The following is a 15,000-nucleotide window of genomic DNA, read 5'->3' on the forward strand; positions in this document are numbered from 1 at the left end:
GGTCCCATCAGGGTCCAATCACTGCAACCACTGCACGACCACTGGCTCCGTCCTAACGTCTAGATTATCTTCCGTTGCAAGACGGTGTCGTGCAGTGAAAACAGGAGACCTACAAACTCACGACGCCTCACGCTCGCAATGTGCTGTGAGCTTGTAGGTCGGCTATTTCCGAATGCGTGGCACCGCCGTGTGACAAAGTATAAAATCGGGCATAACTTCACAGCTCATCCTGCATGGCCCTTTGGCCACTTATGCTGCAGGTAATATACTTGGGAATGCAAACAAAGGAAATGTGCAACACAAAACCAGCCATGGAGAAAAGCCACCCGACAAACAACAACGCAATTAGCCAGTGTTTGGTCTGGCTGGAACAACCGTGACCTTTCAGGAAACTCCCACTTCCTGTGCCGCCGCTGCGAGAGAGGGGTCGCCTCGCCGCGCGGCTGATTGAAGACCGAGAAGCACAACAGCCAGCATTCTTCGAAACATGCGCGCACACGCACGTGTGTGTGTGTGTGTGTGTGTGTGTGTGTGTGTGTGTGTGTGTGTGTGTGTGTGTGTGTGTGTGTGTGTGTGTGTGTGTGCGTCTCTGTGTGTGCGTCTCTGTGTGTGTGTGCGTGTGTGTGCGTCTCTGTGTGTGCGTGTGCGTGTGTGTGCGTTTCTTCAGAAGGACACTACATACAACATTTCTTCCTTATTGGCCATGACAGCATTCTGTGCATTGCAGTTTTTCATTAAAACATTTTTTTAAATCTTAACCAGTCTCATACAAATACGATTATTCTGCAAAGCACCAGATGTTGTGACCACGCTGTTTGCACAGTATACAGTACCAAGTTTGTGCCATGATGAGGAAGAATCACAAAGTGCACGTTATGTATGACAAGAGATAAAAAAAAACAAGAGGGCCTGCGAACGACGACCGTTCGTTCACTGATAAAACATTGCCGGCTTTCAGCCTCTTATGATCTCAATTATTCTGGCAGACGGGCGTCCCACTCCTCCCACTGATCTTCAGGGTCTTTTAACGGCCTACTCATGCTTCACGTTTCCAGATGATGCAGATCCCATTGTTTTCCTCAAGGACTCCCTTGCCTGCTTCCTATCAGCGTTTTGTTTTGTTTTTTGTCTTACCCCATTTTCCTCTCTGTGGTCCAAAGGGAACAGGTTTAGCCATTTGTAACAACTCACAAACCACAGCCTCCTGGCTGACCAACTCCCATTGATTACACCACACTGTGTGGAATTATGTTATAAGAGGGTTTGAAAAGTGATTTGTTGCAGGTTGTTTTGTGTTATGAATGCCTGCATGCACTCACTCACGCATAGCAGCCGAGTGGAAGTTCTGGGAACGTGCTTCGGATGAGAATATAGGCTACCAGAAATTACAGAGCGCGTAGGAATGCATTAGTCTCATATACCGTGCTGTCTTTCATGGAGAGGAAATCCAAAAATAGAATTTCTCCGAATGCTGTAGAATTCACTTTGAATTTCGTAGAATTTAGAATAACCAATCTATCAAGAAAAGCACATCTCACCAGCCCAGATCCCACTCCTCTTCCTGACAATGTTTGCCCCTCATGCTAACATGTTTATTTGAGTGGTAATTGATATCAGTGGAAGCCTAACTAAGAATATTTTTTTCTTGCCACGAGGACAAAGGGTCACAGCCCACAAAGCACGGTTGCCTTTGGTCAGTGTTTTCCCAAGGATGGAGTTACAACTGAACCATCTAGCTAATCCATGGTGCCTAGCGATTTAACACATAGTAATAGTGAGACAGACCACACAGTAATCAGGGCCATGACTCGGGGGTCAAGAGGGCTATCGACCTTTACAACTGCTTTTTTCATTCCTCAGGGCAGTAACATTTCCTTTTCAAGTTAGTCATATACAGTACTCCCCAAATATAGTGTAAAAAATGATGTTACGTCTTGTCGTGGCAGTTCATAAGATGTGTTTTGAAGAGTGTTTTGTAAGGGCACAATTGTGACCACCTGGTGTGTATGTGATGTAGTAAAAATGACCACAGCGACTTCTAATTTAGACCACACGTTTTATCTTCTTCTACTTGTAATTATTTTAATGATCATTGGCATAGCTTATAAACTTCTCATTATATGCCTCTCCTACATCCAAAGTTAAAGTAAAATGTGCTCTGCCATAATTTTGTCTCTTGTCTCTCACTCCAGGCACACAAACAGTTTTCTCTGAGTCACCAGCATCCTGGCTATTTTCTCCCTCCTTAATTTACTCAGGCAGAAATCGAATTACCTTAGTAAAATATGTCACCTCGTGTTAGTAATCACACTGAATGCTCCATTTGTGTGTTTACACACAAGTAAGTGCGTGACTGGGTCAGTGGGGTCAGCAGTGCTAAATACTAGGCTACTACTATCTTTAATAATCACCCCATGGCAACAGTGGCCTTCGAAACCTCGCACAGTGGAAAAAGTCCCAGGGCTACAGTATAAATGATCAAATCTTCGAATAAACTAGTTTTGGTCTCCCATCATGCTGTTCTATTGCCAAGCATTGTATAGAATTTTATTTTGATAATAATAATTTATATTAAAACAAATTAAAGACACAAAGAATCTTACCGTGGCATGTTATCGCTAACGAAAAGATGGCATGTTTGCCCGACTGTGTAATGTGAGTTGCGTGATGCCATATTGGACACGTGAAGGCATGGCACTCACCATGATTTGAAATGAGTCACTTTATGTCATTTAAACAGCCCCACAAAGATTTAATCTATAATAAACCCAACCTGAACCTAAATAATCATAGAAAACATCAAAGAACTAATACAGTGAATAATACGGTGAACTATGACACAATAATATAGCTTGAGTAGCTTTGAATCAGAATTCCGGCTTCAGCCAAAACTGTTCGATATTCCATGATTTTAGATTCTTGAAAAATATACGCCAATTTTTTTAATTTAGCCAAGGACGGGTGTTTTTGATAAATCTAACATGTTAAAAATTTTGTTTGAAGTTATAATGGGTTTGTATAGGAAGGGGGCGTGTCTGATAAAATGAATATCAAATATCTAAATAGTGAATCAAGCAACTTAAAAACTGCTAAATATCTTTAAGATGCCATCTTGCCAAGATGTATGGAACATTAAAGGAGAACAGAGGAAAATTTAAAATAATGTTTTTAAGTAACTGAACAGACAAAGCAGAAATTCTGTAGGCTATTACACAATCAGCAATCTGCACAAAAAAAGTGTAAAAGCAGCAATTTATTGATGGGGAGGGAGTATCAATCAATCAATCAATCAATCAATCAATCACACACACACACACACACATACACACAATTAAGTGGTTGCAGCAGCAAAGCATAACGAGGTGGGAAGACACGCGTCATCACTGCATGTTGAAAACTGCAATTGAAACTGACTGATAGCTGCCATTTTATTTATAATATAATTATAAATGATCATTATCTTAAAGAATAGTTATTTGTCAAACCCACAAATGCGATGCAGAGATGTGGAAATTGTGCCATCTTATAATGACCATTAGAGAGCACCGAACATATGGTTGAAAATGGGTAAAGTGCTTCTTTCAATGCTGACCCACATAAAAGGCACACCATAGATTTATATGGGTACTGTTGTTACACAAATCCAGGTCAGTTTTCCCTGTTTGTTTATACTCTATGATATTATACAATGCACCCATCATATCATAGTTTATGATGGGTCAACTGTGGTCACTGTGTGTGGTGCACATGCACCTACAGCATTGGTTCTCAAAGTGGGGTCCGGGGACCCCCAGGGGTCCTTGGGGGGGTTCCAGGGGGTCCCCAGCAAAATGTGTTAATATAGCGTCACAATGATTTTTACCTTTTATACTTTGTCTATTCAAAAATAGCAGATCTACAAGCTCATAGCGCGGCACTCGGTGCCGCGCTATGAGCTTGTAGATCTGCTATTTTTGAAAAATCTTGAACATTTGTGCAAACCTTTGAATATATATATATTTTTAAGCGAACATTTGTCACTCAAATTTTGCTTCTGGGGGTCCCTGGAACAAAATATTTGAGATGGGGGTCCGCGGCCAAATACATATCATTTTGGGGGTCCTTGGCACGAAAAAGTTTGAGAAGCACTGACCTACAGTACAGTGCAGCAGCCAGGTCCAATGCATCGTGCATTCATGCACTCAACAGGTAGCAAAAATGTGAGGTTTCAGTCATGACAATGAGTTTGTCTTTTTTCATGAATATATGTATATATGTTTGCCTGATGTACGGAGCACATGTTCTGAGCTCAACTTGCTTTGAAAATCGTATACACAGTTGTTTTTCAATTTAACAGGCAGGTCAACTCAAATGTGTTGGTGTTGTGTCTTTAACCTATGTAATGTTTGATATGCCGTTCTTATTTTGGCACTGTGTACTCTGTGTGTGCATCCTGATGCAACACTTCCTGCTATTGTCTGTCAGAATCAAGCCCCCCACCCCCCCACCCACCCCGCTGCCTCTCTTTCTCTCTCTGACACAGACACACAAACATGCATAGTATATATATATTTTCTACCTCTTCCTCTCCCCCTAGCTTCTGATTCAGAGGCAGCACTGACAAAGTTAAAGAGGACTGATAGGGCAGAGCAACTGTGTCCTTTCTGGAAGAGAGAGAGAGAGAGAGAGAGAGAGAGAGAGAGAGAGAGAGAGAGAGAGAGAGAGAGAGAGGGTGGAGGGGAGAGACAGACAGAGAGAAAAAGGAGAGACTTTAAGTTCACACAAGAGAAAGCGCTAGATATTTAAAAGTGAGAGGGAGCCCCTTGAGAGTTGACTCCGTCTCACTCCGTGCACACCGTGGGCTCTATAGCACTACGGCACCACTCCCCTGTCAAAGCAGGACCTATCCTCACAGCCTCTTAACCCATGTCCCAGTGCTGCGTCTGAGACTGACCTGACACACACCGAGGGACCTCATAATACTGGATGTCCACACCCAAACCTGGTAAGGAATACGTTTTGCACACTTTCTGCATAGGATCGCATTTAGTAGCCTAACTTGTCCTTGCAGTCGTGATTGGGTTGGTCGTGAGAAAGCATGTAACGGTCCTTATCGTTTTCTGTGTAAGATAGCATAGTTCTTTTTAATAAGTTCTGACCACTGTGCAGATGGAGAGAGGCACAATCTTTCAGGGTTGCCACAACTGTCAAGGTTGTGAGTTGAGTGCGTGACTGGTGTCGGTGCGTACAAATGTGCTCTGTTATTGCCGGCAGATGGTCAGCATTGGTTGGCTTGAAGTGTGGGAAGCTTTGGTTCCTTTCTGGCTGCTCTGTAGCTGTTTCTCCTTACATTGTATCAGTGGAAATACCTCACAGTCATATACAGACAAAAAACACAAGGCATGTTTCGGGGATCATTGCGGTTAGAGCAATGGAAAAAAAGAATAATTGCGCTTCATTTTCTTTCCGTTTTGTTGTTTGGCTTTGGAGGTGTCGTTTCTCAGGACGGGGAAGGGGAGAAAATTGGAAACAGACCCCCTCAACCCCCCCCCCCCCCCCCCCCCTCAACATATTCCGGAGAGTTAGTCTGTCCACAAAAAGTATCAGTGCCCAAACAACAGGGATGACACTACAAACAACTCTCTCACACCACTATTTCTAAGGAAAGTGGTAGACACGGACAGACTGTTCGTGTGTGTGTGTGTGTGTGTGTGTGTGTGTGTGTGTGTGTGTGTGTGTGTGTGTGTGTGTGTGTGTGTGTGTGTGTGTGTGTGTGTGTGTGTGTGTGTGTGTGAGAGCGAGAGAGAGAGAGAGCGAGAGCGAGAAGGAGGGAGAGAGAGAGAGATTCAAGGGTTTTCTTTGGGGGGGGGGGGGGTATGGGGGTATTTTCCTAAGTGTGATATGTTTTGGGTACCCTGTGTCATTTTCCCACAGAGAGGTTGTTGAGTGAGGCTGTAAATGGGTTGATGGCAGTGAGAGTGAACTGAGCTGCTGTCTGTCACAACATGGACTGCGTCTTCCATATACTAGAGTAAAACAAAGTTATTTTGGGTACATTTCCTGATTTTAGTTTTAGATACATTATCCTCTCCAGTCCTGTGCATCCCAACATCATTTCCAGACACGGACGCTCTGTGAATCCCCTTTCAAAGTTCTACGGGTGCATACCGTATCCACCCTAGAATTGCATCCTTTGCCAATAGAGTGTATAAACCTAAATCAGAATATAAATAAAAACTAAGAGGATTATATGCCATTTTGTAGCCTTCTCCATCTGTCTTGCTTTGTAATCTACACTACATGAATCTATAGCTGGAAAAGATGAAATGCTGGTCTCAGACTTTGCCTGCTCCCTCGTCCAAAACACTAAACTTTCCCTCTATTTTTACTCTCCCACGAGTGTTCCATTTTTAGAGGCTTGTCTACGTGGTTTGTTGAGCCATAAATCAGGCTTTTACTTTTACCTCTTTTATGTCCGTTCTTACAATAATGGTGTATAATGATGACATTCATGAGCTATTTTGCTCTAACTCTTGAGGTGACAAACATAAATTACAGTTTCAGGGAGTTTCACCTTGGTTCAAGTTCAGGGACACTAAGATCCCAGTACAATCTTGTACAGGTCCATGTTTACACTCTCAGAGTTAAATTAACACTCGAAATATTTCTGTGTGACAATGAAAGTATAAAACATGTTTTGGAGAATTACTGTAGCTAAATAAAAAAAAGACCTGAACGTTTTGATAACCTGCTGCCGATGCTGCTGCTTTTTGGATGTTAGTTCAGTATGGTGAAGGTAAAATAATATGAACAAGAATCCATTTGGAAGGGAGAGAACACTCCTCAGTAGATTGTCATGCTTTTTAAGAGCCACATGCCAAAATAGGAAACATAGCCTTATTGAACTGTAGACTCTATAATGGGTATAAAAACGTTTTATCTGACCACACCTTGCATTATATTTTGCTGGACGTATGGTCAGTGTGAGACTAATCAAATAATTGTAATTGCATTAAATCCAAATGTCATTTTAATGAGGATTGAACAAAAACACTGTTCAAAATGCCCGATAAGTCCAGAGCCATCAGACTCGGTTTTTAATGATTTCATGGACTTGGCTGTCTGTATTTCTGTCATTGTGATGAATTATCAGGCTCGAGGTTTGTTTAGTTTGTTATGGTCAAAGGTCAAGAGGTTAAGAGGCCACAGAGAGCTAGACTTGGCTCAAAGGGACATAACTCTCCCTCTCTCTGTCACTGACAGACACACCATCTTGGTGCAAGTTTTCACAGCATGAAAATCTAGTTTGGTGGATGGATGTGACCTGAGGAACCAAATGTCTAAATGATCACCAACACTGTTAATTGAGTGGTCATTAAAACCGTAACATTTTAAGTTAGTGCTGAGTACATAATACCCAATAACTAAGCTTAGTCTAACACTAAAAAAGCCTTTAGCTGAGGATAACCCAAGTGAAGTAGCCTATATCTTATTCTTAGTGAGAGTGAGTAATTCTTCCATTAAACAAGCATACAGTTAATAGATAAATCCAACCTATAACCTACAGTATACTGTACATTTCTTCAGCCTACCCAAAAGGTTCTGCCAAAATGTTCATATTTTCCAAATAAATGTTGCTGTAAAACAGCAAGCAGTCCATAGTGTGATCCAGTATGGAGAAGCACTACCTGCACAGCCATGGTCTGACCATGGTTGTTCTAGAATGTAACGCCAAACAACTTAAGTGGACATGTAAAAGGATGAACAGGCATGTGGAAGTTATGGTTAAGTGGACATGTAAAAGGATGAACAGGCATGTGGAAGTTAATATGGTTAATAGAGTACGAAATTGATTGTACTGGTGGTGAATGGCTTACAGTTGCCTTCTATATCTGTACGCACGGTGCAGTGGCCCATTTGGCTACCACCACCTTGTGGAAGAGTATACTTATTGCATGTCTATTATAATCAATATCATAAACACATCAATACAGTAGCTACTTAGTTTAACCTGTATCAATGCAACCAAGAGGTATAGTGTAACAGCACATAGATCTTTCAAGAAAACTACTGCGAATTTATGAAGGAGGGAGGTGTTCCGACCTCTACTTTCTAAATTATGTTTTGAAAGTACATTCATTTTCACTTATATTATAACTGAAAATGAATGTTATTGATATTATTATTATTTTTATACCCTCTTCTCTCTTTCAGTTTGTCATTTATGCTGTAGGTACAATGTAAATGGAAAATTATGATAATTTGTTTGTGGAAAACTACGTTGTTATGAAAGAAGAATCCTTCCAGGTGTGTTTTCCATAGTGCAGTCAGTGTTTGTATTGACTATATAACAGAGTACGTTGGCTATGGTAGAGTATATTACCATTTCACTGATAACAGTGTTGCATGCTTCTACGGCTAAACTATTGCGAGTTTAGAAGCTTTGAAACGGCTCTTATGGAACTGTTAGTTAACAACGATGCTTGGTGGTATACGTTATCTGAAATACTTTAAAGGGTAAAAAGCCGTTAACCATTTCAAAGGGGTTCAAACTGCGCCAAGTGCATTCTCGTGACCTTTTTCTGTATGCACCTACAGAAGTGTGAGGGCGTCGTAGAGCTACGCTTTCCAGCATCTCTGTCAGTTTCCAGAGAAACCATGTGCGTGAGCACTGAGCGCAATAGCTCCTTTCTGTGGGTAGATTAAGAACCTCTACTGGGAAGGGACAGGCTTCAGTCAGATGAAACCCACTGTCAAAAGCAGCTGCGAGCAGCTTCTTGGTTCAAAGTCTGGCTGCAGTTTACTGGGGGCCTACTTCAAGGCAAGGTGTGCAGTTGTTGAAAAGTCCTGTGGAGGATTCAAACCTCTATGTCCGGAGTGGTGGGCAGGAACTTTACCCCTGCGCCACCCGAGCGTCCCAGTATGGATCCACTAATTTGAGTAATTTTTTATGGCACTGTCCTCTATGGTACTGTCTTTTGTTCATTTATACCGTACAAATTACAACAGAGAATGCAATCTCTTATCTGGGTTGCCTTCAGTGACATCCTTTGCAGTCAACCTGACTGCTGCTACAGTAGCCCCCTGATTGCAAACAATTTATCACACTGATGAGCAAGAATGGAAAAAGCTTGGAGAGACACAGAGGCAGAGATAAATGGACCTCCCTGTGTGTGTGTGTGTGTGTGTGTGTGTGTGTGTGTGTGTGTGTGTGTGTGTGTGTGTGTGTGTGTGTGTGTGTGTGTGTGTGTGTGTGTGTGTGTGTGTGTGTGTGTGTGTGTGTGTGTGTGTGTGTGTGTGTGTGTGTGTGTGCGTGCGTGCGTGCGTGCGTGCGTGTTATACACATCAGCACGTGTGTATGTCTGTAAGGTTGCACAGCCCCCTGGACAGAAAACAAATGAGTGTTTGTCTATGGACGTGGACCCCCTGCCTCCTCCCCTTGCCAGGAAATCTGCCACACAGATAATGTGACACATTCCACGAATCACAACAATATAGAGGGAGTCTCTCCTTCAGGAGCACCTATTCACTCATAATCAGAACAATATAGAGAGAGTCTGTCAACAGGAGCTACAGTACTATAGAGAGTGTCTCTGCTTCAGACGCTATAGTATAGATGAGAGAGTGTCTCTCCTTCAGGGGCTATAGTATAGATTAGAGAGTGTCTCTCCTTCAGGGCCTATAGGGAGCTTTAGAGAGTCTCTCCTTCAGACACTATAGTGAGAGTCTGTCCTTCAGAAGCTATAGAGAGAATTGAAAAAGCTATTTCAACAACTGAACAACTTCTTAACACTAAACAATGGCCTTGATATCTTCCAGTCAGGTTTTCAACCACACCACAGCACTGAGACTGCTCTTGTTAAAGTTCAGTCTTAGTATTACTAGATCTCAGTGCTGCTTTTCACACGGTCGACCACAATATATTACTAGACAGACTGAAAAACTGGGTGGGACTTTCTGGCACAGTACTAAACTGGTTTGAATCATATTTAGAGAACAGAAACTATTCTATATCTATCGCTATTTATACATTTGTGCAGAAAAAGATCACATGCGGAGTTCCGCAAGGATCCATTCTAGGGATTCTACTGTTCAACATTTACATGCTCCCACTAGCTCAGATTATGTAAGTAAATAAGCTACCATACAGTAGTTGCAGACGATACACAAATCTACATAACCGTAACACCAGCGGACTATGGTCCAATACAAACAGAGTAAATGCATTGAACAAATCAACAATTGGACGTGCCATAATGTTCTTCAATTAAACAAAGACAAAACTTAAGTAATAGATTTTGGAGCCAAGGAAGACAAGGAAAATGTCTGCACCCAGCTCCAATCCGTAATGTTAAAAACCTCTAACTATGTTAAAAACCTTGGTGTAGTCATGGATTCAGACCTGAATTTAAACAGCCACATTAACACAATCACAAAGTCAGCTTACTATCACCTCAAAAATATAGGATCTGTTAAAGGACTTTGGAGGATGTCTCAGCAGGATCTAGAAAAACGAGTCCATGCATTCATCTTCAGTAGACTTGACAACTGTAACGGTGTCTTTACAGCGTTGGTTCTCAAAGGGGGGTCCGGGGACCCCCAGGGGTCCTTGAGGGGTCCTTGAGGGAGCTAAATGATGGATAGTTAGGAAAATGGACCCTTATGGGTCTGTAACTCTGAGAGTGTGCAAATGGAACCAATTTGCACACTCTCAGAGTTAAAATAACATTGATTTTACAATATAAATTGGGGTCCCAGAGGGCTAATAAGTGTCAATTTGGGGGTCCTTGACATGAAAAAGTTTGAGAACCACTGCTTTACAGGTCTCGCAAAAAAAATCAATCAGATGACTAAAGTTGATTCAGAACGCTGCTGCTCGAGTCCTTACCAATACCAAGAAGGTGGAGCATATCACTCCTGTTCCTAAATCCAAAGTACTACTGTTGGTCTATTAAGCTTTGAATGGTTTAGGGCCAAAATGCATTTTTGATCTTGTGCGATATCATGAACCATCCAGATCTCTCAGGTCATCTGGGAGAGGTCTGCTTTCTGTCCCTAACACCAAAAATAAACGTGGGGAAGCAGCTTTTAGTTTTCATGCAAACCACATTATCTGGAATTTTCTTTCTCTTCTGCACTGTAATTGTATCTGTTATTTTTTACTTCTTTTGTTTTATGCATCCTAATGTCATTGTATAATTGTGTGTTCTTTGCTTGATGTTCTGTGTAAAGCAAATTGAATTGCCTTGTTGAAATGTGCTATATACAAATAAAATTGCCTTGCCTTGCCCTTCAGAGAGTTTGTCCTTCAGAAGCTATAGTCTCTCCTTCAGGAGCTATAGAGAGTCCCTCCTCCAGGAGCTCCTCCAGTATACTCATATTCAATCAGTTTAGGTGTTGGAACATCCAAGTGTAATGATGTCTTTTTAAAATTGCTTTGCAGTTTGCATAGCATTACAACAGAAGCACCGTATATACTTGTTTGTGTGTGTGTGTGTGTGTGTGTGTGTGTGTGTGTGTGTGTGTGTGTGTGTGTGTGTGTGTGTGTGTGTGTGTGTGTGTGTGTGTGTGTGTGTGTGTGTGTGTGTGTGTGTGTGTGTGTGTGTGTGTGTGTGTGTGTGACTGTGTGTGTGTGTGTGTGTGTGTGTGTGTGTGTGTGTGTGTGTGTGTGTGTGTGTGTGTGTGTGTGTGTGTGACTGTGTACTACATGGTAAGAGAGAAGAGAAGAGTGTCCAAATGAAACCAAATGGCTCTGTATGTGGCCATTCTGAGTTGAATTAACACTATATACGTAGCTGTGTGGCACGTTCCCATAACTGTTTAGTTTTTATTTTCTTGCATCTCTGTCTTTTTTAGGCTCCATGCCTTTTGGTTTTCTTGTCACATTCTTATCACGTCACATTCTTATCACAATCTTTCCCTGCCTGTTTTTTTCTTTTCCCTTTCTTCCATTCCTTTGGCAATCTGCCCTGTGTAACTGCTGTTCCCTCCATCACTGTATTGCCTGACTGCATTCCTCTCATTCCTATTGGCTTCCTGTGACTGGGAGAGAGAAGTGAACCCCACTGGCCACAAAACTCTACCTTGGAGTGCTACTGAAGATACTGCATTGGCATGCGAGTGCCAGGGTGATGGATGCATCTCATTCTCCATCTTTGGTTGACTTTGCGTTTGTGGGAACGTTCCTAGTAGGCTCGGCAATCTGCTGTGGCTCTCTTGTAGTCTTTTGCTTAATTCATAGGATACTAGTCGTGTGCCGAACACAGTCGAGTTACAAGCTCTCAATGCATCGCGATATGTCGCAATGCACTGTGAGCTTGTAGATCAGCTGTTTTCAGGGCATGTTACAAGGTGTAAGCAAACATTGTTCCTACCTACATGATCGTTCCTGGTGGAAAGGGGATGTCTCCTCCGCTCGGCTGCTCTGCACCTTCTTCACACACACACACACACACACACACACACACACACACACACACACACACACACACACACACACACACACACACACACACACACACACACACACACACACACACGCACACACGCACACACACACGCACACACACTTGATCAAACGGCCAAGGCTCCAAAAAAAGTGAGAGACGGAAAAAAGTCCAAGAATGCAGTTATTTTTATATTTATTTTACTCCAAAACACCTTCAGTCCAGTGCAGGGTTATGTACCCCCCAGGCAAAAATAATAGTTTAACAAAATAATTTTACAAATAACGCACCTAAACTCAGGCGGCACTTTAACTGGCTTACTTTCAGCTTTCTCCCCTGGCTGTTGTCTAACTCTTACTACCTACCAAGTGACAAGTAGTAATTGACAATCAATTAACTCACCTGAAGCAAGAGAGGTGTCAGGAGAATAGAAAGAAAATGTGTCAATGCAACTTGAACGAGCCAGTTGGTCTTTATTGTTTGGTAGTAGAATTAGTCAGTGTTTTTGATAAAGCGTTCATTTGCTATTGAATTAATCACACATCTTCATAGACAGTCTAACTTTATGCCCAGTGTTTATAAGGCCATTCCAACATGAGGAGGGAACCCATTTCCAGACATGAACTAAATAATCATATTTAGCTTATTGTGTCTTTGTATAAAAGTGATTTATTTTATTTTATAAGCGTTAAATACAATAGCAATGATTGTTCTACAGTGTTTCTTCAGTAACAGGAGTCTGTCTCTATGTCTCTCCAGCTCTTTTAGTAAATAGAAAATGCATTAAGCTTATCTGCTAGCTTATCTGTAACATAATAACATCTCTAAATGGACTAAATGGGCTGTGTAATGTAACTTGTGTGTGAGTGTGTGCGTGTGTTGTTTGTTTCCGCTTTGAGTTCATAAAATAACCTGCACGCACGCGCGCACTCTCTCACACACACACACACACACACACACACACACACACACACACACACACACACACACAGTTTCGCTACCCACATGAGTTCAGCAGATGGAGCCCTCACACCAATGGTTCATTTACATCTACAATGTAGCAGCAGATGAGACTTTACTAAAGTGAATTGTATCAGTTCAACCAACGATAGAGAGAGAGGGAGGGGTGGGGAGAGAGAGAGAGAGAGCGAGAGAGAGAGAGAGAGCGAGAGAGAGAGAGAGAGAGAGAGAGAGAGAGAGAGAGAGAGAGAGAGAGAGAGAGAGAGAGAGAGAGAGAGAGAGGTGTAGCTACAGCAGAGGAGGCAGCTGTGATGTCAATGTGTTTTCGGTGACGCTGGTCAGACTCTCTCGCTTTGCTTACATAATTAGTGTGAAAGTTAGTGATCAGATTATGGATGAACTACCTCCTCCTTCAGGACCACGAACCCAGCCAGACGGCATGATGAGACCGTGTTGAGAACAAGTACTTTTTTAACACCAGAGTTACTTATCTGACTGACTGACTGACTGACTGACTGTCTGTCTGTCTGTCTGTCTGTGTGTCTGTCTGACTGACTGACTGACTGACTGACTGACTCGCAAACAATCAACAATTTATATATTTTTTAAAAAGGACTTGAACTCTCATCTGTTGCTGGTTTGACGGATACTCAACGCCGACTTGCCTGAGTTGCCAGACCACTTGGTCTGTGGTTTATGAAATGATTCTTCAAAAGGTAGGCTACTGATTTTGCACATAAACCCACTGTTGTTATAGCTACATATAAAGTCTACATATTAAAGTGAACTTTTAGACTACTTTTCGATTTGAATTCACTTACATTTAGTTTGAAGACAAGTGCACGCCGGGGAGTTTGCTGCACCTTGCTGCTGCTGCTGCTGCATCTTGGGACATTGACATCAATCGATTACCTTTATTGGTGGAAAGTAATTAAGTACATTTACTCAAGTACTGTGCTTAAAGTACAATTTTGACGTACTTTTACTTTGCTGGAGTATTTCCAATTTTCAGTACTTTTACTTCTACTCCACTACATCTCAGAGGCAAATATTATGCTTCTACTCCACCACAGTTATTTGAAAACTTTAGTTACTAGTTACCTTGTAGATTTAGATTATTATTACAAAACATATAAGAAGTATTGTGAGCTTGTAGATCTGCTATTTTCAAAATATGTGTATACATTTGAAAACTGGAAATGGGACCTTCTGCATAATGAGTACTTTCTACTTTAGGTGCTTTAAGGTACATTTTACTTGTAACAGAGTATATCTACATTGCAGTATTGATACTTTTACTGAGTAAAAAAATTGAGTACTTTTTCCACCGCTGGTGCATAAACCCATAAACCCACTGTTATTATAGCTATAGTCTACATGTTAAATATTCACATTTAGTGTGAAGACAAGTGCTGCTGCACCTTGCTGCTGCTTTTGCATCAGGTCAGGACAGTGACATCAATCCATTATTAACCTTATTATTATAGTCAATCTCGACAGTTCATTTGCTGATTTATTGCCGTAGTAGGCCTAGGGTCCCGACCCACTGTTTAGGACAGTGGTTCTCAAACTTTTTCATGTTAAGGACCCCCAAATTGACACTTATTAGCCCGCG

At 41.8% G+C, this 15,000-nt stretch overlaps 1 protein-coding gene across 4 annotated transcripts in view; it reads left to right on the forward strand.

The window, feature by feature from the left end:
• Positions 1 to 4,732: 4,732 nt before the first annotated feature.
• Positions 4,733 to 15,000, forward strand: part of LOC308082520 (histone deacetylase 7-like) — a 68,110-nt gene continuing 57,842 nt past the window's right edge. For 3 of the 4 annotated variants that reach the window (XM_080424319.1, XM_080424322.1, XM_080424320.1), the window contains exon 1: positions 4,733 to 4,984. In XM_080424319.1, coding sequence (XP_080280445.1) covers positions 4,966 to 4,984 — 19 coding nt within the window. In that variant the 5' untranslated portion in view covers positions 4,733 to 4,965. Of the gene's footprint in view, positions 4,985 to 13,700; positions 14,102 to 15,000 lie in introns of those variants that run through there. The other variant, XM_080424323.1, reaches the window with a different exon arrangement.

Source organism: Gymnoscopelus braueri (assembly GCF_963280865.1).
Source record: "Gymnoscopelus braueri genome assembly, chromosome: 3".
NCBI classification, from domain to species: Eukaryota; Metazoa; Chordata; class Actinopteri; order Myctophiformes; family Myctophidae; genus Gymnoscopelus; species Gymnoscopelus braueri.